Genomic DNA, 24,983 nt, shown 5'->3' with positions numbered 1-24,983 from the left:
ATATTTTTAAAATCTTTAGATATACAGTTTTCTAAAGTTAAAGCGTTAGTAAAGCCGGCTTTGTTATTTTTACCTACAGGTAAGCCTTTAATAAGGGTTACCTGTAGGTAAAATGAATATCTGCTAAACGTGCACCGTTTAGGAGACATTTACCCTGCATGCAGCCTATGACATCACCGACGCATGCGCTCTAAAGGTCAGGTATACTGTGCGCAGAGTAATGTCAACGCGGCTCCCACCAGTTACATCGCCAGAGCCCGCAAATCCAGAATAAAGGCCCGGGGAAGATGTCAGCCCTCTCAGCGGTGACCAGGTCCCGCTGGAAGGGCTTTGTTTTAGTGCATACTAGCGCATTATGCCATTGTCTTACAGGTTTTTATTTTTTTTATTCAGCGGTTTACAACTGCTTTAATGTTTTGGTATTCAGGTTTAGTGTCTGCAATGTTTTTTTTTTTTTTTTTTTTAAGTCCAATTACAAAAAAAGTTTAAAAAATAAGATAATGGTCTCTAACTATATACAGCTACAACATTTAGCCACTAAAAGCGAACCTGTGCTTAGGTTAAAAGGCAAAGTGACAGGTTCATTTTAATGTCCCAACACTCCCTACTGCATATACTCGCCTTTATTCACCTCACTCTATTCGGTCACTGAGAACATGGAAATAAAGCCCTGTGTAAGCTCCCAGCCATCCAGAGCTGAGGACTCTCCCTGCCCACACGTGACAGCGCTGACCTAATCAGTAAGCAGCAACACTGGTACATGGAGTGAGTCACATGCTCATCTATACCCAGAGGTGTTTTCTTTGCTCCTGGTACTAGGAGTGCCAGGTTGTGAAGGAAAGGTGAGTAGAGGATGTGATGGGGACATTAAAGCAAACCTGTTTCACAAAGGGGGTAATTAACATGCTCTGTGGTTCCAGGAACTTTCACATGCTATGTGTCCTGTCACTACTCTTTGCTGATAAGCAGCACAGCATACACAGGACCTACATTTCAGGTCTTTAATTTAAAGTGTAAGTTCGCTTAAAAAAAAAAAGGAAAAGGTTAACTAACACCCTACATGCTCCCCACCCCACATGTCCCAGGTGTACTTACCTGCATGGGTGATGAGCTGTCAGTGGCCACGCAGCCAGTGCAGTGGTTTGGGGATTTGAAATCCCCACTCTTCTCCCTCTTCCCTGTGCAGTGCTTCTGATACAGATCAGAGGGATTCTTTCTGATCCATTATGAAAACATGGCACAGAGCAGAGGGAGATTTCAAATCCTTAGACCGCTGAACTGGCTCTGACAAGTACAGCAGAGAGCGGGTACCAGGGAGTTTGTGGTGTGGTAGTGGGGGGACTTGTAGGGTGTTAGTTCACCTGTTAGTTCTAAAAATGTGGATTGACCCTTTAAAAAATTACAGATGATTTTTTTTGTCCTGTTTAGGTATATTGTGTTTATTACTTGATACAAAAAGCCGCTCTTTATACTTAAAGCATGAATTCATGTTGTTTCTTATTTGGCAACTGAATTTGGTGGATTTTTTTTCTTTTTAAAGGAAAGCCTGACGATAATCAAATCAAAAATACCAACCTACTGCTCCATATACAGCTGAACTTGATGGAAACGTTTTGTGGGTGTGGACTTTACGTTGTAAGAAATGAATACGCAAGCTTTCTGTGGCCTTTCCTATGGAGATATAAAGCATGGAGGCCAAAACCTAATGGGGACTAAACCCCCTGTGTGCAATAATTGTTTTCTGCATTGACTGATGTGTCTGAAATTATATACTGCAAAAAAAAAAAAAAGATCCGGGATAGTGGCTTCTTCTGTGCGATCTGCAATGCCAAGTACACTCACAAATTACTGGGATTAGTATTTTACTACGTACAGTATAATTTAACAGGTTCATTTGTATTATGCAGCTGCTACAAATAGTAACCAGTCGGATTCAGAATTTCAAATTCCACCCGATTGACGGTTGTGACGCAGATAGCTGACCCTCATCCTTTGACAGAGGTGTCTGGCTGTGAAGTGTATAACTTCCGTATTATTTACTCTGCTTTGCGGAGGGCTCAGAGCCAGAGAATTTTGTGTTGAGGAGCGTGTACTTCTATTGTCAGCACATCTCATTGGCCTGGGAGTACAATTTACTGCAATAGCTTTTGACATGGCATTTGATACATAGGACAGTGGAGGAAAAATGTATTGCTGATTTTCTGCTGAGTGCTAAGTGTGTTATTAAGGCGGAAATCTAAGCAAAAGAAATATTATCTAAAGGTAAGACCCATGAGTTCCCTTCCTTAGAGTATAAGTGCACTTCAAGACAATGGTTTTAATTTACTAAAACTGGAGAGTGCAAAATCTGGTGCAGCTGTGCATGGTAGCCAATCCACTTCTAAATTCAGCTTGATCAATTAGGCTTTTGGAGTAACTGGAAGCTTGGTTTCTATGCATAGCTGCACTAGATTTTGCACTCTCCGGTTTAAGTAAATCAGCCCGAAAGTGTCCTTATCCTGTTTTCCCCATTGCACTGACCTAAATTAACCCATCCTCCTCCCCCTATATCTCATGGCTGCAGCCTCTGGTGTTATGCCCTGTACACACGGTCGGATTTTCCGACGGAAAATGTGTGATAGGACCTTGTTGTCGGAAATTCCGACCGTGTGTGGGCTCCATCACACATTTTCCATCGGAATTTCCGACACACAAAGTTTGAGAGCTTGCTATAAAATTTTCCGACAACAAAATCCGTTGTCGGAATTTCCGATCGTGTGTACACAAATCCGACGCACAAAGTGCCACGCATGCTCAGAATAAATTAAGAGACGAAAGCTATTGGCTACTGCCCCGTTTATAGTCCCAACGTACGTGTTTTACGTCACCGCGTTCAGAACGATCTTTCCGATAACTTTGTGTGACCGTGTGTATGCAAGACAAGTTTGAGCCAACATCCGTCGGAAAAAATCCATGGACTTTGTTGTCGGAATGTCCGACCGTGTGTACAGGGCATTAGTGTACAGTCTGGCCATGCCAGTGCATTGCAGCCCCATAGACTTCTATTGTGATGACTCCTGTCATCTCTCTTCATCTCTGATTTAGAAACATTGCCCCATAAAGCCTATGGGGCTGTAATGCACGGAAGGGGCCAGGACAGCGAGACTTGCTATGCTGAAAAACACTGATTTTTGGCAACATACAGCCCAAATCAGCCATGTCATAATAAAGACTGATCACTGCTGCTCTCTATCCCTCTGGAGAATGACTAGTCTTGTATACACCCCCTGTAGTTTGCTACAGGCGACCTGCATAGACTGCATAACAATTACTCACCCCTACTAATACAAGGCAATATTGGGGTTTCTGAAGGCACTTGTAGCATGCAAAGAGGACTGATATCCTTTTTGGCTATTAAGGAATATATTTAAACAAAAGTTATTATGCCTGGAGTTGGCTTTCTCTGCTCATGACATTTCCGCTTTTCCTCCATCAGTAGTACACTGTCTTAAAGCAAAGCATCACCCAAAAGGAGGAAGTTCTGCTTTAAGGCCCCCCTCTTTTTTATGAAATAGCACTTTTGTTTGGGGGGCGGGTACCTGGTTTTGAAGTTCTCTCCCACCCTCACCCCAGTCTTCTGGAACATGTCAAAACTCCCAAAAGACTGCAGGACCATTCACAAAGTGCAGCGCGGCTCGCACATGCGCAGTGGCCAGCCAGCTGTGAAGCTGCAAGCTGTCGCAGCCGGGTGCCCACAGTTGAGATGTCTTAGACAGGCAAGCATCTGTTTATTAAAAGTCAGCAGCTACAGTTTTTGTAGCTGCTGACTTTTTCATTTTTACAAAGGTGACTTGAGCTCATCTTTAAGCTGGGTATACTCACATAGCTTATTTTAGTTCAGCCTATGAGCTGAATAACAATAATCTAACAAGAATAATGTACAAGTGAATGTGAGAGATCACGTCACTAAAGGAGCTAGGGAGGAGGTGGAATCATTATGGGTAGAGCTCCAAAGGGATGAAGCTAAGGGGAAAATAATACTGGGAGTATGCTATAGGCTCCCTAACCTGAGGGAGCAAGGGGAGACAGATCTCCTATCACAATTTGGATTAGCAGCAAGGATAAGAAATGTTATCATAATGGGGATTTTATTTATCCAGACATAGACTGGATGGAGGGAACCACGCATTCATCTAAGGCTCGCCAGTTCCTAAATGTCTTGCAGAACAATTTTATGGGCCAGATGGTAGACGCACCAACTAGAAATAAAGCGTTACTGGATCTACTGATTACCAACAATACAGACCTGATCACGGATGTGGAAATACGGGGCAATTTAGGTAACAGCAATCACAGATCAATTGGCTTCAGTATAAATCACACAAATAGGAAACATAAGGGGAATACAAAGACACTGAATTTTAAAAGAGCCAACTTCCCTAAACTACAAACCTTGCTAGAAGGCATAAATTCAGATAAAATCTTAGGAACAAAGAACACGAAGGAGAGATGGGTTTTCTTTAAGAGCATATTAAATAAGGGCATTAGACAATGCATCCCATTGGGTAATAAATTTAAAAGAACAAACAAAAGTCCTGGATGGCTTAACTCCAATGTAAAAATGCATATAAAAGCAAAGGAGAAGGCCTTCAAAAAATACAAGGTTGAGGTATCATCATCAGCATTCAGACTTTATTAAGAATGCAACAAGAAATGTAAGTGTGCAATAAGGACGGCTATGATAAAACATGAAAAACACATAGCGGAGGAGAGCAAAAAAATCCCAAGAAATGTAAGTATGTAAATAGTAAAGAAGGGAGGACAGACCATATTGGCCCCATAAAGAATGAGGAAGGACATCTGGTTACAAAGGATAGGGAGAGGGCGAAGGTATTGAATTTATTCTTCTCCTCAGTCTTCACGAGGGAATCCAAGGGCTTCAGTAACCAAAACTTCAGTGTTTATCCTCATGACACATCACAGGAAGCACCTCTATGGTTAACAGAGGACAGAATTAAAATTAGACTTGGGAAACTTAACATTAATAAATCATTAGGACCAGATGGCTTGCACCCGAGGGTACTTAGGAAACTCAGTCAAGTAATTGCCAGACCATTGTTCCTAATTTTTACTGACAGTCTACTGACTGGAATGCTACCAGCTGATTGGAGAAAAGCCAATGTAGCACCGATATTTAAAAAGGGCCCAAAATACATCCCTGGGAATTACAGACCAGTTAGCCTAACATCAATAGTATGTAAACTCTTGGAGGGGATGATAAGGGACTATATACAAGATTTTAGAAATGAGAACGGTATCATTAGCAGTAATCAGCGTGGATTCATGAATTGGTTCTTGCCAAACCAATCTATTAACCTTCTATTAGGAGGTGAGTTGCCATCTAGATAAAGGAAGGCCCGTAGACGTGGTGTATCTAGATTTTGCAAAAGCATTTGACACAGTTCCCCATAAATGTTTACTGTATAAAATAAGGTCCGTTGGCATGGACCATAGGGTGAGTACATGGATTGAAAACTGGCTACAAGGGCGAGTTCAGAGGGTGTTGATAAATGGGGAGTACTCGGAATGGTCAGGGGTGGGGAGTGGAGTCCCCCAGGGTTCTGTGCTGGGACCAATCCTGTTTAATTTGTTCATAAACGACCTGGAGGATGGGGTAAACAATTCAATCTCTGTATTTGCGGATGATACTAAGCTAAGCAGGGCAATAACTTCTCCGCAGGATGTGGAAACCTTGCAAAAAGATCTGAACAAATTAATGGGGTGGGCAGCTACATGGCAAATGAGGTTCAATGTTGAAAAATGTAAAATAATGCATTTGGGTGACAAAAATATGAATGCAATCTATACACTGGGGGGAGAACCTCTGGGGGAATCTAGGATGGAAAAGGACCTGGGGATCCTAGTAGATGATAGGCTCAGCAATGGCATGCAATGCCAAGCTGCTGCTAACAAAGCAAACAGAATATTGGCATGCATTAAAAAGGGGATTAATTCCAGAGATAAAACGATAATCCTCCCATTCTACAAGACTCTGGTCTGGCTGCACCTGGAGTATGCTGTCCAGTTCTGGGCACCAGTCCTCAGGAGGGATGTACTGGAAATGGAGCGAGTACAAAGAAGGGCAACAAACTAATAAAGGGTCTGGAGGATCTTAGTTATGAGGAAAGGTTGCGAGCTCTGAACTTATTCTCTCTGGTGAAGAGACTCTTGAGAGGGGATATGATTTCAATATACAAATACCGTACTGGTGACCCCACAATAGGGATAAAACTTTTTCGCGAAAGGGAGTTTAACAAGACTCGTGGCCACTCATTAAAATTAGAAGAAAAGAGGTTTAACCTTAAACTATGTAGAGGGTTCTTTACTGTAAGAGCGTCAAGGATGCGGAATTCCCTTCCACAGGCGGTGGTCTCAGCGGGGGGCATCGATAGTTTCAAGAAACTATTAGATAAGCACCTGAATGACTGCAACATACAGGGATATACAATGTAATACTGACATATAATCACACGCATAGGTTGGACTTGTGTCTTTTTTCAACCTCACCTACTATGTAACAGATCTCCCCATCCTTGATATACAGCGCAAATTGAGGAATCTCCCACTGCGATTATTGCAATCTGACCATCACAGCTGACACCTGTCAGAATACCCCAGCAGTGGCTGACTGGATACAGCCACTATTCAGCTGAAAATTTTCTGCCTGACTTTCTTTTCAATCAAATGATGTCAGACGGGGGGTGGCCAATGGACCACCTATGTAGCGTTCCTCAGAAAATGGCTAAAGTTTGGCTAGTGTGTACACAGATTTAGCTTCCAGCCCAGCCACAAGCTAAGACTGGGAGTTTCTAAAAAAAGTGGAAGCTTTGTGTGAGCTCTTTTTACCACTTGGGAATTCAGCAAAACAGGGTTCACCAGCGATGTAGGATTATACTGAACCTTACCAGAATAGGGGAATTGTCAGGGAACAAATCGAATTTGGTCTTTAGCAGCAGATGAAGCACCCTATGTGTGTGTAACCAGTTGGGATAGCTTATAGACCCCTTTACATTTTATACATAAATTTCAAATGGCGTTCTCCTAGCAGGTGAAAAATTACATTAAATCTTGCTCACGCTCCTTGTAACTATTGCAAGCAAAGCTGACATGAGGCAAACCTGACTTGTGGATTGATCCGACATTACATCATTTCCATTATATACGTTACATAAAGAGACCACGTTCCAAAACACACAGCACAAAGTCTACAATCCAGCATGTAACATGGGGAAAAAAGCCAGTCATAACTTGGGGTCAAGTTCAGAAACATTTCGGCATTCATTCTGTTCCGTTCCAGTACACATGACATGAGTTCCTGTCAGTAAATCTACTGCAGATGTAAAATCAGAAGTACAATTTGCACCCTGTCAGTCAGGAATTGACGTGAGAAGACAAATCACATATTTGGACCGTCCTCTGAGGGTAAACTAAGTTTGAGTGTTTTCCTATATCCTGTTCTCTACATCAGATCAGCATTGTTAGTTGTGTACGATGGCTAAGTCCACACTGGTGAGTAAACAGAGTATACACTATATTTAAAGTATTATATGAACTGATACATGCTTTTTATTTTACTTATGTAGGTATCTTTTATATAACATACACCTTCATCATGATGTACTATTGCAGGTTAATTTAATGGAGATTTCCAATTTGACCTAAATATGTAAAACTTAAACGAAACCTACCTTTGCAGGGCTTTTACCTTACAGCAGAGTAACACTGTGCCATACTACCAATTAAGGCCCATTTGCACCTGAGCGTTTTCATCTCAAAAGTTTCAAAACGCCCAAAGAAATAATCCCATTAATGTAAATGGCTCCTATTTACATCTGAGTGTTCTGCCACCTGAAGCTCAAAAAAGTACATGAGCTTCTTTTTGGGCAGATTACAGGCGTTTTTCTGCTTTTTACATTCACCTTTTGACCTGTACAAAATCACAGTAAAAATTGTGCGACTTTCCGCCTGAAACTATATGCTCAGGTGTGAATGCAGCCTAAAACTCTTGTCAATAACCTGGTGTCTTAACAGCACCCATTTCTGAATTTGAGCACTAACAGGCTGAGAATTTACTGAACACTGAAAAAAAGTATTAAAGGGGTTGTAAACCTTCAAGGTTTTTCACCTCAATGCATTCTATGCATTGAGGTGAAAAACCTCCTGTAATGCTGCAGCCTCCCCGAGCCCCCGTTTTACTTACCTGTGCCCCCTCTATCTCGTCCGGGGGACGAGCACACCAGCAAAAGCCGGTGTCTCAGGGCCTGATTGGATGGATTGATAGCAGCGCAGCCATTGGCTCCCGCTGCTGTCAATCAAATCCAATGACCCGGGGGGCGGGGCTGAGTCATACATTCGATGCCAAATGAATGACTCGGGAGCGTGCCCGTAAGGTAACCCCCCGGAAGAGTGCTTCTCCCAGGGAATTATCTAATGAGGGGAGGAGCCGCGAGAGCCGTTGAGGGACCCCAGAAGAGGATGTTCGGGGCCACTCTGTGCAAAATGAGCTGCACAGTAGTGAATGACAACTGTTACATTTCATTGCGCTCTCAACCGAACTATTAGGTTATCAAATGGAGGGTTTCGTTTGACAATAAATTTACATTCAACACCAATATAACATGTACCTTTTATATTTCCATGGCACAACATTTGTGTTATGGTCACTTCACTATTTTGCTGTAGTCTACATTAAAAACTTTCAGTGACGCCATGCGATCCATGGTGTTGCTTAAGGCTGGTACACATGGGCCAAATGGTGGCCCAATTATTGGCCATTGTGTACAGCAGCCTGTCTGACAGAAGCTGTTCTAATGACCGGCTTCTGTTGAACAGGCATGCTGGAAAACCAGCATCTGATCAGTGCTGGAAGCCAATGGTGGCCAGCGCTGATCAGTGTGTTCTGGCAGGAGGGATCGCGACACATCGCTTAGCTAGTACGGCAACCTCTTTTTCCTGTTGGGTTGAATGAAAAAAACCTACTGTGTACCTAGCTTTAGCCCCCTCCTGCAAACACCAGTCTTTGATTGACAGTACAAGTGAAGGGGAGACACCAGGAAACAAGCCTGTGGGCATGCTCTGGGACTATGCTGTACGTGTGTTTGTAGTGGTGGGTGCTCAGTACACTTTAAGATTGTGATGTCTAATCCCTGACTACTGCTTCCTGACAAGATGGAAAAGTCATTCTCAGACTGCACTTTGGAGGGATGAGTAAAAAAAGGTGAAACATTTGATCTAAGAATTATTTAGGTTGGTTGTTTTTATCATTGTTAATAACTTGAGACTTGGCACTTGATTAGTTAAATATAATTTTATTTCCACTTTAATATTTTGTTGTGTACAATCTGATCCTTTTCACGTTGCAGACCTATTCCTTTATTTCTATAACACACAGATATTGGAATGCCTGTTGTCTAACCCATTTTATGCTGCTTCTTTATTCTGAACTGGAGTTAGAGCTGAACTACAGAGATTAAATATTTTGCATACTTAGATTGGGCCAGCTTGGCTTAATATAAGTATGCAAATGTGATAACTGATCGGCCTCTGCGGATACTGAAAATAACTGCAGTAGCCAAAGTGAAGGCCACAATCTTTGGGTGCTGTGACAAGCTGGAGAAGAGGGGTGTAGACATGGCCTCCACCTCATCCAATCAGATGCTTCTAATTCATGGAGTAGGAATGCAAGGCATTTTATGAATGGTGGCAGAGTGAGCGTGCACCACAAAGGATGCAGCAGCTGTGATTGACACCTGGGGGCATCTATGATATCAGTCTCCTGGGAAACTGGCCATCTGCAGAGATGATATGCCATCTGCAGAGAGGACATGTGCTTGCTGCAATGTATTCTAATAAAAAAACGTGATGCTCACGGTAAGGAGGGGGGAAATGTAAAGAGCAGCACAGTTGTCCAATAAGCACCATAGGCAGAAGCTGATAGAATAGAAACAGGTGAATCTGGAGTTCTTTAAATTTACACCCCCAACTAAATGGATTAGAGGAGTAAACTCTTCTGCTGTCCTCTCAGTGGGTCAAGTATGGTATAGCAGTGGGTGACAAAAGTAATCTGAAGGAGCAATTGCAAACTATGTGGGTCTGGATGTAAGAAGAGGGTGACATTATTCTGCCCCTTAAACCTCTGGGAGCAGGCTATTGGCAAAGGGTGCAGAACAAGTTGGCACACAAGATCAGTGCCTGGATATAATGATACAGGATGCCTTGGTAAGTTGATTGTTTGCTCTGTATGCTGCTCAGAGTTTTATTTGCCATTTTAGCTGTAGCATACTTACTACTTAAAAGCCTGGTGGGTGGTGTATGTCTGTTGGCAGTAACCGATAGACAAATAGTCGTTGGTCCCTGGATGTCTGTGTATGGGCACTCTCCATCTATTTGTTGGGTAACCTGATAAACACCTATCTCAGCATTTGGATCCCATTATACTGTATATCAACTAGTCCATGGTCTGCTGATATACATACCCTCCTGTTCCAGTGTGCTAATTGAAACCTAGTCCTCTGCTGCCTTGATGGTCTTCTGGTGCCCCTATGCCCACCCCCAGGCTATGCTTTTGTGTGTCTTATGGTTTACAACAGTGATTGCTGCGCTGCCCTGCCATATTGAGTTCTAAAGAAGCAGAGGATTGGCAAAACGTTGACCTGGCAGATCTGGCTACTGGAAGCACACAGAATTTGTAACTTGCCTCTTGCCTATATCTATTTAGGGGGATAGACTTCCGGTACCCTACGTAGAGCATATGTAACACTACTTTGTGGATGTTTTGGAGGCAATTGTGCCTATATTTGTAAATCCTATTTTAATGTTGAACAATAAATCTATTATGTTTTATAATTGTGTGTGTGGTCTCCCATATTGAGCCTTTAAAGTTCTTAACTTTTGACTGTTATGATGACTAGTGTCAGACCGTACTTCCTTGCATTTCAATGTGGCTATAAGTCAAAAAACCTACTTGTCCACTACTTACAAGTGTCACAGCTGTTAAAAGGTTAATAAAGTTGTAGTCTATTCTGTGTTCATAAGTCATTGTATTCGTCTTATGAAAGAAACACCCTGCTGAGATTTATTCTGTTCACATGTTTGGCCTCATTTTTTCAGTAAGACTTAAGTTCTGATATATCAAATAAAAGGAAGTTTAAGGAAAAAACCCTCCATGATGTAACCTTGTGTGGCATTTTAATATCCAAAGGTCACATAAGTTTTATTAAGATCAGCTGTTGGAATTTAATGCACACCAAGATGTCGCCTAGGTTTATGTTCTCATAAGATATGCAGTTTTATTAGGCATGCCTTGTAGTTGTTTGCGTGGGGCAATTCCAGACAATGAGTGAAATTGATCATTGATCTGTTGATATTTCCAGGAAACATTGGATATGTGCTAAACTCAAGCCTTAGTCTCCTAATGTCATGGCTACTACCTCTACTGAGCGAAAGGGGCATTTTTTCTCCTCCCAGGGGTCATCTTCCTAACCAAGGCTTAACACCTCCTTTCATCGCAAGCCACAGACTCTCAAACCCACCAAGCCAGCCCAAGAATTCCTCCCCACATTGAAGGGGCGACTACACACATCAATTGTGCAAGTCTGGATTCAAGACGTCTTGGGCCTCTGGGTCCAGTCTGTCATTTCAAAGGGATACAAACTAGAGTTTCTATCTCTGCCTCTCCTTGTTTTTTGCTTTCCAATCTGCCAGCTTCAGACCAAAAGAAGGCAGATTTAACCACTTGCCAACCAGCTGCCGTCATTATACTGCGACAGGTTGGCACGGCTGCGCGAATTGCCATAGGTGTACGTTGGTCGCTTTAAGTGCTCTAGGGGGCATGCGCTCGCTGCTGGAACCGATACGCATGGCTGGCGGCCGTGAAGTCCGCCTGCGACCAGCGATCGCTCCTCAGAGAGCCAGAACGGGGATCTGTCAATGTAAACAGGCAGATGCCCATTCTGTCAGGGAAGTAGAGAGAGTGAGTCCTCCTTCAATCAGTACACTCCCCCCACAGTTAAAAACACCTCCCTAGGGAACACGTAACCTCTTGATCGCCCCCTAGTGTTAACCCCTTCTTTGCCAGTGACATTTATACAGTAATCAGTGGCTATTTTTAGCTCTGATCGCTTTATAAATGTCAATGGTCCCAAAAAAGTGTCAAACGTGTCCGATCTGTCCACCTCAGTGTCGCAGTCCCACTAAAAAACGCTGATCACTGCCATTACTAGTAAAAAAAAAAAATTTCGAATAAAAATGCCATAAATCTATCCCCTATTTTGTAGACGCTATAACTTTTGCGCAAACCAAACAATACACGCTTATTGCGATTTTTTTTTTTTACCAAAAATATGTAGAAGAATACATATTGGCCTAAACTGATGAAGAAATTTGTTTTATTTTATTTCTTGGATATTTATTCTAGCAAAAAGTAAAACATATTGGGTTTTTTTCACAATCGTCTCTTTTTTTGTTTATAGCACAAAAAAATAAAAACCGCAGAGGTGATCAATTACCACCAAAAGAAAGCTCTGGTCTGGTCATTGAAGGGGGTAAATCCTTCCGGTCCTTAAGTGGTTAATGATTTTCTTGCACCTACTTCAGCCACAAAGAGTTGTTGTACCAGCTCCTTAAGAGGAATGATTTCAAGATTTCTATTCAAACCTATTCACAGTCCTAAAACCAAATGGAGGCATCTGCCCTGTACTGGACTTAATGCACACGAGGGGAATTTATGGCATCAGTAGATATACTGTAAGTATCTATACATTCACATCTTCATCATTTTGCTGTGGGAGACCAACAATTCCAATTTGTAGCACTACTGTTCAGGCTCTCCTCTGCATTCTGAGTGTTCACAACGGTGATTAACCTGCTAATGGCTCTTCTATTAAACCAGGCCATTTGTGCCACAGGTTACCTGGATGACCCACTGAATGACTTAGGATAGAGCTGAAACCAGAATTTTCCTTCCTCAGGGGAAAGTTTCTTGCCTAAAGTCCTACACAAGGATCATCAGCTCAAAACAGCACCCCTTGATTTGCTTCTGCATAAAGGTTCTGCGCTTAATGGTAGCCTTCTTCGAGGTTACCCTTTGCACAGTTTCACTCCAAACCTCTTCAATCCAGCTTGTGGAACAGGTAATCATAATCGAATGCTTCTGTCCAGCCAGACAAAGCTCTTCCTGACATGCGGGATCTCTAATCCTGCCCCGGAAAGTTAATGATGTGGGATGCCAGCCTCGCAGGCTGGAGCAGAGTTTGCTACCTGACTGTCCAGGAGACCTGGCCCCAGCAGGAACTGAAACTTCCAGTCAACATCCTGGAACTGATTATATCTACAGCACTGGACTAGCCTTCTATAAGGTCACCAAGTCAGGGTAAAGTCTGACAATGCCACAGCAGTGGACTACATAACCCATCAAGAGTGCACAAGAAGTCATGCTGCTATAAAAGAAAGTCATACTCTCCTATATCCGAGACTCTGTTAGGCATGTTTCCATATTGTACTATAAAAATAATAGAAATTTGGGATTGCCTGTAAATTGCTTGGAGTACATTACAGAAAACAAGCCCCTCCCCCTTGTGTCTTGAGCACCCCTTACTGCATGCTAACAAAAAATGGAGTCTCGCTGAATGGGCGGGGTTATATGGCTGTGCTTTAGGGGCAGCCCTAGCAAGTGTCCAATCAACTGAAGGTAGCCTACATATAATCCATGGTCTGTGTCCTGTACTATACTCCAAGTTAAGGAATTTATAAGTAAATCAAAATTCCTATTTTTAATGGCCGTGCACAATGTGCCACATTGTGAAGTGATTCCTGTATCTTCAGCACTCTATCCCTAGATAAGGGAGTGGGCAGGGGGTAGAAATTGATGCACTAATGAGAATTCTATTATTCCGGAAAATTTACTTTTACATTGTTTAACCCCCTACCTAACAATATTTGCATTTTGGGTGGAGCTCTCCTTTGGGTGTTAAACGCAGTTTGATCCTTACTTGTGTTTTACTTATAAATGAATTGGTAATAGTTCTTTCTAAAGCTACTCTATATGCACAATGCATGCACTAGAATTACCTCTTCTGAGAGCTTTTTTGTCATGTTTTTACTACATTTTTTCCAGTGCTCCAGATTCTTTAGGATATAATAAATGTTTTCAATTTCACTGTTGTCATCTTGCTGTCACCATTAGCATTTCAAAGAAAATGTACAGAGATAATGGGAGAAGAGACAGGATTTATGGTAAAATGTTGTCTTGGGGAAAAGAAGGATAATGTTAATCGTATCAGCAGAAAAAAGGAAAATATTGAAATATTAAAGCTGAACTCCAGTCAAATATGTGAAAAAAAAAACAATTCTTGCAGTTATGTAATCTTAAAAAAAAAACATTAAATGCATTTTTAAAAGCAACTAGCGGCAAATACCTGAATGTGTCTGGGCATCAATTTCCTGTACTACAGCATTAAGGCCGGGTTCACACTGGAACTGGCTGCGGATTGCACAGGAACGCTGTGCGCCCCTGTTCCCTGTTTCAGGCATGAATCAGTGCCGAATCCATGCCTGAATTCGGCCCTGAAAAAGACGCACGTTTCTGTGCAGTGCGCTCCGCAACCGTAACAGAGATATATGAACCGACTCCATAAGGAGCCAGTCAGATTCTGTCAGAAACCATGAAATCAGACCGAGACAGAAGTACAGTTAAATCACACTTGTTTATTAATAAAAGTAAAAAGAACAAACGTAGTCAAAACATAGTCAAAGTTCAGTAACCGGAACAGATAGTCAGCCAAGCCAGAAGTCAGGGATCATTGTAGTGGAACAGCAAGCAGGATCTGGAGCCAGAAGGGATGTCAGCAAAGCAAGTCTTGAACAGGATCGCAGGCGATCGTTTCTGTGATGTTGACCAAGGCGAAGGCAGAGCTCCTCTGGATTGGACAGCTTAAGTAGGCAGGACTGATGAGCAGGATCATCAACAGCTGACTAACTGTGGAGAGATAGGAGCTGGCAATTAGCCGACAGCTGAGCGGCCAGCTCAGAGAAGGAACGGCTGAGCCCAGCCCTGACACATTCTCCTGCTATGCGAATTGGATGCGCATCCAGTTTGCATAGGTGTGAACCTGGCCTCAGACTTGGAGAGGCGGGACTGTCAGTAACAGCTAGTTGGGCTCTATCAGTTCAGTGATTTACTCATGGTAACACAAATTGCAAATCAGTCAATCACATGGCAGAAACTCAATGCATTTAGGCATCTAGATGTGGTGAAGATGACTTGTTGAAATTCAAACCAAGCATCAGAATAGGGAAGAAAGAGGATTTAAGTGACTTTGAACGTGGCATGGTTGTTGGTGCCTGTTGGTTCCTCAGCTGGGAAGCCAGGATCGTTTTTTTTGTTTGTTTTTTTTAGACTTCCCAAGCTAGAGGTGGGATGTGGGGACTTACTGACCCCAGACTATTCCTATTACAAGGGATGTTAACTTTTATTCATATTACAAGGAATGTAATTAAAAAAAAAAGTAAAAATAAAGTGTCCAAATAGAAAAAAAAAAATAAAAAAAAAAATACAGAAGCAAACCCATATGTAGGCCGCGCCCACATCTGTAAACGACGTTCAAACCAAACACTTCCTCTGTAACTCTAAACATATAACCTGTAAAAAATGTTAACGCGTCGCCTAAGGGGATTTTTAAGTACCGAAGTTTGGCGCCATTCCACAAGTGTTCGCAATTTCAAAGCGTGACATGTTAGGTTAGGTATATATTTACTCGCCATAACATCATCTTTCACATTATGCAAAAAAATTGAGCTAACTTTTCTGTTTTGTTATTTTTTAATGCATGAAACTTTTGAAAAATTACTGTGCAAATACCATGTGAGATAAAAAAAAACTGCAACAACTACCATTTTATTCCCTAGGGTCTCTGCTAAAAAACATATATAATGTGTGGGGGTTCTGAGTAATTTTCTAGCAAAAAATTATGATTTTTACATGTAGGAGCGAAGTGTCAGAATTTCCCTGGGTAGCAAGTGGTTAAAGTCAGAGGTCAGAGGAGAAAGGGCAGACTGGTTTGAGATGAAAGAAAAGGCAACAGTAACTCCAATAACCACTCATTAGATCCAAGGTATACAGAATACCATCTCTGAATGCACAAAACATCAAACCTTGAAGCAGATGGGCTACAGCAGCAGAAGACCACACCAGGTGCCACTCCTGTCAGCTAAGAACAGGAAACCGAGGCTACAATTTGCACAGGATCACCAAAATTGGACCATAGAAGATTGTAAAAACAGTGCCGGGTCTGATGAGTTTCGATTTCAGCTGCGACATTCAGATGGTAGGGTCAGAATTTGGCGTAAACAACATGAAAGTATGGATCCATCCTGTCTTGTATCAGCGGTTCAGGTTAGTGCTCCTTAGTATCAATTGAACATCATGTAAATGTCACGACCTACCTGAGTATTGTTGCTGACCATGTCCATCCCTTTATGACTACAGTGTACCCATCTTCTGATGGCTCCTTCCAGCAGGATAATGCACCATGTCACAAAGATCAAATCATCTCACCACTGCTTTCTTGAACATGACAATGAGGTCACTGTACTCCAATGGCCTCCACAGTCACCAGATCTCAATCCAATAGAGCACCTTTGGGATGTAGTGGACTGGGAGTTTCACATCATGAATGTGCACCCAACAAATCTGCAGCACCCATGTGATGCTATCATATCATTATGGACCAAAATCTCTGAGGAATGTTTCCAACACCTTGTTGAATCTATACCATGAAAGATTAAGACAGTTCTGAAGGCAAAAGGGGGTCCAACCCGGTACTAGCAAGGTGAGTGTATAATACAATAGGGGCATGTTTATAAAGCACCAAACATTCACAGCAGGTGACTCCATCACTAATTTGAAACGTGTGCTAGAAAGATTCCCCTGCAGTGAATGTATGGTAAATATCAAATGAAATACCTTATAAGAGAAAAGCGGTTATAAAGGTTATTAGAATCGTGAAGCAAATGAAGAATGTACATCAAGTATCTGAGCATTAAAAGAAACAAGAAATAGAATAATTGTCATGGATAGAGAGACCTATATTTTAATTTCATAACCAAAATAAATAAAATCTACCAATAAGAACTAAATAAGCATATGAACAATAAGTAACAATGGAATAAGAAAATGCTGACATTGATTGGCCTAAGACTGTAACCCAAGAAGAGCAGAATGTCAAACAATACCTTTAAATTGTTGAACATATAAAGCATGAAAATAAATCCTGAACACTATGGAACCTGATTATTCTGAAAGGCATCATATAAAAGCTACTTTGCATAAGATATGACTTTGTATGAAGCTGAACAGTCTATTGATGATACCATGGAAATCGCAGCTTCAAATTATTATCCAAAATAGTTAAAATGTCTGTTCTGTAGAGTTTGCGCTTTGTGCTAGATCACATTCTCAAACAGTTGCATGGAGCACATGATGTTTTCATCCTGAAAAGAGAGAATCAAAACATTTTACTACTGAATTTTGGTTTATTGTAAATAGCATCTTCAGTCAATAAGGTACATGTATTTAGCAGTTTATATAACCACTGCATATGGTCCAGTAGTCTTTGGCTTTATCATCTTCACCAATATGAGCTCTGGCCAACTCCTCCAAAATGTATTACATGGTATTGGATAGAGCAGTGGTCTCCAAACTGCAGCCAGGGGGCCGGATGTGGCCCTTTGCTCTTCTTTATCTGGCCCTTGGGGCACTATTCCACCAACTGACACCAATGAAAGGGTACCATTCCACCTACTGACACCATCAATGAGACACTATCCCTCATATTGCACTGGTGTCCAAGCATTTCCTGCTCCCACTGGCCACAGCCAGACTCCCCCCAAAGCCTGAAGGACAGTAAACTGGTCTCTTGCTTAGAAATTTTGAAGACCCTTGGGATAGAGCAAAGAAAGATTAGAACTTGTATCAGGTTTTTATTGCTATATGTAGCCCTGTTGGGGAGATCTCCCTTCACTTCCTGCCAGGACAAGAAGTGATTGAAAATTGTCTCCATTGGGGATGCAAGGTTAGAACTTCTGACAAAGTTAGCTTCTTTATTGTCATCTGTGCCTTCTTAATCTGGTAACACCCTGTTTTTTATTTTTTTATGGGCATCACAGTGATAGGAAGTCAGGAGATATCTCTCCAATAAAATTGTGAATAGAATTGGATGAAATTCGTTTTTTTGTTTTGTTTTTTAAACTCCATACAAAACAACAAAAAAAGTAAAATTAGACTGTGGAGTAAGGTTCCTATTTTCTGTGACCACAATTATTTGTCTTTAACAGCCATCCTCATCCAAAGTTCTGCCAGAGTTTGCTAGGGTTCCTTGAGCTGTGGCTGATGAACATCTTATTTGATGGTTCCTACATAGAGCTAAAGCCAGGAGCATGACACCATTTAAATGTTTAGCTATCTGTAAGGATGTTATTGTACCACCACTGTAAGGTTGGCAATCCTTCTACTGTCCACTAATGTAAGGGGCATTTTTCCCATTTACTACCAATGAATTGATTTTAGAAGGGGCTTCCCAAGGCCTGAAACTCATTTCAGGGGTTCCGCTAGGGTAAAAAAAGACAAAGGCCCATGTTTCATTTTTTGGAACACGCCTGAACTCTAAATGCTGCCTCAAAGCTGATGTCCAGACCAACAGCTAAATACACTGCTGAATTACATTTATGTTAACAGTTCAACATGCCAATGGATTTGTAATTCTGATCAGCCAGTCTTGTGTTTTAAACTGCTCTGTAGACATGTGCACAACAAAAAATTTAGTTTTGTTTCGTTTCTTTACGTTTCCGTTGATTGGTAATGATTCGTAATTTCGTAAGACGCGAGTTTTCATATACGGACTCGTTCGTATTTTCGTAACAGTTATATTTTCGTTGATTCGAAGTGATTCGTAATTCCGTCTAATTTTCTTTGATTCGAAATTCGTAATTTTCTTAGATAATGATTTTCGTTTATTCAGTAAACTACTCGTAATTTAGTATTTGTTACTTTTGTGAGATTGCATTTTTCGTTGATTTGTACTTTCATAGGAAATAAAGAATAATAATCCTATGCTTGCTTTTCTAATAAGTCCTGTACTTACTCCAGTCCACTCCCTCAGTCCTCAACTGAATCTTAAAAGTTTCAGGAATGCAGTGTGACACAGACACAAAAGGAATAAGCTGATTAGCTAAAGATATTAAGTAACACTCACTAATACACTGTCCATTCGAAAGAACGATTCGAGAACACAAAATTACGAACATACCTATTATGATACACTTACACTGTCCATTCAAAAGAATGATTCGAGAACACGAACAAACGAAATTATGAACAGACGAAGAAAAGAAATTACGATCACACAAATGAAAATACGAACATACGAAATTATGAACAGACAAAGGATTGAAAATACGAAATGTAAATCATTCGTTATAGATGTCATTTTCTTTCGGTGTTTCGTATATTCGTGAGTTTGTCCATTCGTATTTTCGCGTGTTTGTTATTTTGCTTATTTGTAATTTCATAATTTTCGTATTTTGGTTCTCACAGATATTCGGATGTTCAAATTGATCCGAATGTACGAATACTAACAAATTCGTACGAAAATCCTTTCGTTATGGACCAAATTGCACATGTCTACTGCTCTGCTCACTGCACAGCTGGTAAGATGACACTACTGTTACCAGTACGAGCTTTACAGCATCCTGTGTCACCAGGCTGTCTATTGGACAATGAATCAGTATAATCACCTCTGCCCAATTAGAAGGCAGCTCACACAGGATGCTGTGTAGCTAGATCAGGTTTCCTGTTATGCAAAGCAGCAAAAATGAATACAGTAAAAGAACAGCTAAGCAGAAGTAAACATTTTTGGGCTGGTAAAATACACTCATATGGCTGTCCAACAAAACCACATAAATCTTCTTTTAGACACTTTGATAAATGAGGTCTATTGCCTTTTCTTCGCAATGCTATTTTAGTAAACATTTTACATTTTACATTTCAGTGATGTGTGGAAAAATGCAGACTAGTAAGCAACAGTGAGTCACAGTTTCTATCTGAAGTTCTTTAAAGGTTTCCAAGAACACCATGACCACATCTAATAACATGTCAGAGGGCTTATTTCTTTTTTCTTATGTGGTCCCTTAAAAATGAAGTTCGGGGTATGAGATCTCACAGCTTGCTTATGCTTTGAAGCACATTGCATTGTAACCTGGACTCTCAGCAAGTTAACTTTGTGTTTGATGTTTTATAAGCTCACACAGACTTGCACACATTTTATTGATATTGAATTCACAATCCAATTCTAAAATTGACGGCTTTTTCTTTTGCACTACATTAAGTTTCAGAAATTCTTATTGATGTTTTGCCATTTGGCATACTTTTTTCATCAGAATCAACACACAGTGTTATGGGTATCCTGAAATATTCCTCTTTAAATTGAGCATTCATTAAATCATTTTAAATTAGTAGCTGAGAAGGTATTTCCTGTCTTTATACTATAAACAACCCATTTTGTTCTAAGTTATTTTATTCTGTTATTTGTTCCTAAGTTACCAGCACATCAGCAAACCATCAGTCCCTTTTTCAAACTCTAAGGCCAAAGATTTTTTAAAATAAAATGATTTTGTGTGGGTCTTTTTTATTACAGGATGGAACAGACCATGACGTTGTTGACTAACATTTTTTGTCAAAGGATAACTGCCCACTGACAGTGATCAGGTGATGAAACAGTAGTTTTTATATGTGGTCCAGCTGTGGTAATAGTTTAATTTAAGTTACTTACTTTTTGGCAGCTTTCTATGAATTCATCTATAGTAACTACTCCATCTTTATTTATATCCATTTTCTGCAAAATGAACATAGATTAGTAAGTTACAAACACAGTAAATCCAATAAAAGGTTTACAAAAATGTATACTCCCTTCCTTATTTCTGCTCCTTTCCCTAATCCCTCCCTTTATTCCTTACTATCTCTTGTCCTACCTTAATTTTTTATTTCTCTATTGCCCTTCCTTTTTTGCTTTCTCTGTGTCATCTTTTTTCTTTTCTCTATCTCCTGTACATGGTTCCTTTCTATTTTTTTTCTTCCCTTTGTCTCTCCTTTTCTTTTTTCTCTTTTCCCACTTTCTCTTCCTCTCCATTCCTTTGTTCCCCTTTCCTGTATTTCCTTTTTTTTCTATTTCTAGCCTGTCCTTTCTTCCTTTTTTACTTTCCCTTTCTTTCTGTATTTTTCTCTTCCTTACATGCTTCTTTTTTCTCCCTTTTGCGTCTTTCTTTTTTGTTACCTTTTTCTCTTCTCCTTTCTTTCTCACTTCCCCATCCTTTTTTCTCGCCCCATCCTTTTTCTCTTCTTTTTTTCATCTTCCTCTTTCTTCTTCTTTCTGTTTTTTTATTTTTTTCCTTCTTTCTTTCCCTTCCTTTCTTCCTATTTTTTCTCTTTAATTTGTTTCTCTTACTCCCCCCTTCCCTTACTGCACTTTTTCCTCGTTCTTGCCCTTGCTCTACTTCTTGCTCTTCAATTCTTCTTGCTTCCCACCCTTACTTTCTTCCTCTTTCTTGCCTTTCCCTTCTTCCTCTTTCTTGACCTTATTTTTTTCTCTCAGTTACTTTTTCCTATTTCTCACTCTCGCTTTTTTTCCCTCTTTTCTTGCCTTTATTTTCTTCCTCTTTCTCACCTTCATGTCTTCCCTTTTCTTGCCTTTCCTTTCTTCCTCTTTATTGCCTGTAATTTCTTCTTCTTTCTTACCCTTCCTTTCCTCCTTTTTTTTCTCCCTTTCTTGCCCCTACTTTCTTTATCATTCTTGACCATCCTTTTTCCCTCCTATCTTTTTTCCTCTTTCACTTCCTTCTTTCTTCCTTCCTCTTTCTCACTCATCCTTTTTTTCCCCTTCCCTTTTCTCTCCCTTCCTTTCTTCCAATTTCTCCTCTTTCCTCTGTTTCTTAACCTCTCCCCTTCATATTTCTTGCCAAAGAAAAAAGAAAGGCAAGAAAAAGGAACTCATTCTTATGCTTCCTTTGCTTCTTCCTCTTCATTTCTTTCTGTTTCTTGCCCTTGCTTTCTTCCTTTTTTTCTACCTTCATTTCTTCCTCTTTCTTGCCCTTCCTTTCTTCCTCTTACTTTTATTCGCCCTTCCCCTCTTCCACTTTCTAGTTCTTTCTCTCCATTCCTTTTTTCCTGCTTTACTTGCTGTTTATGTTTTCCCGTTTCTCACCCTTTCCTTTCCTTCTTTTTCTCTTTCTTTCTTTCTTTCTTTCTTTCTTTCTTTCTTTCTTTCTTTCTTTCTTTCTTTCTTTCTTTCTTTCTTTCTTTCTTTCTTTCTTTCTTTCTTTCTTTCTTTCTTATTTTTTCTTTCCTTTCTTCCCTTTTCCTCTTTCTTCCCTTTTTGCCCTTCCTTTCTTTTTATTTTTTTGCTCTTCCCTTCTTCTTCTTTCTCTCCCTTCCCTTTTGTTTCTTCCTCTTTCTCTCAGTTCCTTTCTTCCTCTTTCTCTTCCTTTCTTTTGTCCTTTTTCCCCTCTCTTCCTTTCTTCCTCTTTCCCTTTCTTCCTTCCTTTCTTTTTTTTTTCTCTCTTTCTTGCCTCCACTTTTTCTCCTGTACCGTATTTCTCTTTATCATTCTTCCTCTCTTTTTCCCTTCATTTCTATTTTTCTTCTTTCAATTCCTTTTTTCACCCTTCATTCTTCTCTTTTGCCCAACCTTTCTCCTCTTTCTCATACTTCCTTTCTTCCTTGCTTTCTCCCTCCCTTCCTTCCTTCCTTCCTTCCTTCCTTCCTTCCTTCCTTCCTTCCTTCCTTCCTTCCTTCCTTCCTTCCTTCCTTCCTTCCTTCCTTCCTTCCTTCCTTCTTTTTCTTTGCTACATATGCTCCCCACCCAAAGGGCGCATTCACTATTATCTATTGCAAACATACTCTTTTTTAAGTAGTACTGAGATTTTACTCTTTGGTAGTCATTTTAAGGATGCCCTTACCTGGAAGAAATTCTCCACGTGTTGTTTTGGCGCATCTTCCCTAACAAGGGGATAAGTACATTTGCCCATCATGTCATAAATTGCCTTCATGATGTCAAGCATTTCCTGTTAATACAGAATTTATTTTAATTTTTTTACATTCTCTAATCTTGATATGACTCAGTTCAGAAGATGCATTTTTTTTTATTGTACAGATAGCAAGAAACCAGATTTAATTTGCCATGGTTCTTTTGTAGGTTATATATATTTTTTTTAATTAGCTGACTGGTTGCTAAGGGCACCAGGAATTATACATAATGGCCGCATATGGAAGTCAATCAGATATAATGTACAATATTCAGTACACTAAACAAAAATCAAAACTCTAGGCAAGTTTAAAAAATAAATATATATATATATACTGTATATGTATTAAAGAATTGCACTTAATAAAACACTGGTAACAAATCTATATTTCTTTATTATCCTATGCAAAAGCAGAAATCAGACTCTGAACAAGCCTCATAGAGTAAACTGAAAAAACTCCTTTACCTTCCTTACTGAGCCAAATCTTCCTTCATTTTTGTCTCATGTGCTTGTGACTAGGGATGAGCCGAACACCTCCCGGTTTGGTTCGCAGGAGAACATGCGAACAGGCAAAAAATTTGTTTGAACATGCAAACATCGTTAAAGTCTATGGGACACGAACATGAAAAATCAAAAGTGCTAATTTTAAAGGCTTATATGCAAGTTATTGTCATAAAAAGTGTTTGGGGACCTGGGTCCTGCCCCAGGGAACATGTATAAACGGCCATTTTTTCGGGAGCAGTGATTTTAATAATGCTTAAAGTGAAACAATAAAAGTGAAATATTCCTTTAAATTTCGTACCTGGGGGTGTCTATAGTATGCCTGTAAAGTGGCGCATGTTTCCCGTGTTTAGAACAGTCCGAGCGCAAATTTCATTTCTAAAGGAAAAAAGTCATTTAAAAGTACTTGCGGCTATAATAAATTGTAGGTCCCGGCAATACACATAAAAGTCATTGAAAAAAACTGCATAGGATTCCCCCCACAGTCCATTACTAGACCCTTCGGGGTCTGGTATGAATTTTAAGGGGAACCCCGTGCCAAAATTTTAAATAAAAGCATGGAGTCCCACCAAAAATCCATACCAGACACTTATCCGAGCACGCAACCTGGCAGGCTGCAGAAAAAGAGGGGGGATGAGAGAGCGCCCCCCCTCCTGAACTGTACCAGGCCACATGCCCTCAACATGGGGAGGGTGCTTTGGGGTAGCGGTCCCCCAAAGCACCTTGTCCCCATGTTCATGGGGACAAGGGCCTCATCCCCACAACCCTTGCCCGGTGGTTGTGGTTGTGGGGGTCTGCGGGCGGGGAGCTTATCGGAATCTGGAAGCCCCCTTTAACAAGGGGACCCCCAGATCCCGAGCCCCTGTGTGAAATGGTAACAGGGTAAAAATGTACCCCTACCATTTCACAAAAAATGTGTGAAAATGGTAAAAAAAACACAAGACACGGCTTGGGACAAGTCCTTTATTAAAAAATTAAAAAATAAATTCCAACGGACCGGAAAAAAAAAAAAAAGCTGCACACCACCACCGATCTGCCTCCATGGGAGGCACACGCTGTAATGACCAGCCTCTCAGATGACAGCTCTTTTATAACTGAGGGCGTGGTCTCACGATGACATCGCCGGGTGACCCCGCCCCCCTCTGATGCACGGGGACATCCCTATGGCTTTCCCGTAGCGTCAGAGGGGGGCAGGTCACCTGGTCTGCCCCCTCTGATGCACTGGGACATCCCTATGGCTTCCCTGTAGCGTCAGAGGGGGGCGGGGTCACCTGGTTACGTAGCTGGTTGGCCCCGCCCCCTCTGATGCTACAGGAAAGCCATAGGGATGTCCCCGTGCGTCAGAGGGGGCGGGGTCACCCGGCGACATCATC

At 40.9% G+C, this 24,983-nt stretch overlaps 2 protein-coding genes across 6 annotated transcripts in view; one reads left to right on the top strand and one right to left on the bottom strand.

Annotated features, from left to right (window-relative positions):
- The window catches only part of PACRGL (parkin coregulated like), a 105,261-nt gene extending 90,299 nt beyond the window's left edge, over window positions 1–14,962 (top strand). Inside the window, exon 8 of one of the 3 annotated variants that reach the window (XM_073609408.1) lies at window positions 12,510–14,962. In XM_073609408.1, the coding sequence (XP_073465509.1) occupies window positions 12,510–12,602 (93 nt within the window). In that variant the 3' untranslated portion in view covers window positions 12,603–14,962. Of the gene's footprint in view, window positions 1–1,540; window positions 10,885–12,509 lie in introns of those variants that run through there. The other 2 variants (XM_073609394.1, XM_073609402.1) reach the window with 2 other exon arrangements.
- Window positions 14,963–17,110: 2,148 nt separating this feature from the next.
- Window positions 17,111–24,983, bottom strand: part of KCNIP4 (potassium voltage-gated channel interacting protein 4) — a 913,124-nt gene continuing 905,251 nt past the window's right edge. For all 3 annotated transcript variants that reach the window (XM_073609381.1, XM_073609372.1, XM_073609365.1), the window contains exons 6-8: window positions 23,044–23,148; window positions 20,862–20,924; window positions 17,111–17,526 (exon numbers count right to left, since the gene is read on the bottom strand). In XM_073609381.1, the coding sequence (XP_073465482.1) occupies window positions 17,479–17,526; window positions 20,862–20,924; window positions 23,044–23,148 (216 nt within the window). In that variant the 3' untranslated portion in view covers window positions 17,111–17,478. The remainder of the gene's footprint in view (window positions 17,527–20,861; window positions 20,925–23,043; window positions 23,149–24,983) is intronic.

Source organism: Aquarana catesbeiana, linkage group LG01, assembly GCF_042186555.1.
Source record: "Aquarana catesbeiana isolate 2022-GZ linkage group LG01, ASM4218655v1, whole genome shotgun sequence".
Taxonomy (NCBI): Eukaryota; Metazoa; Chordata; class Amphibia; order Anura; family Ranidae; genus Aquarana; species Aquarana catesbeiana.
Note: the sequence above shows the minus strand (reverse complement) of the source record. Positions and strands in the feature narration are given on the sequence as shown.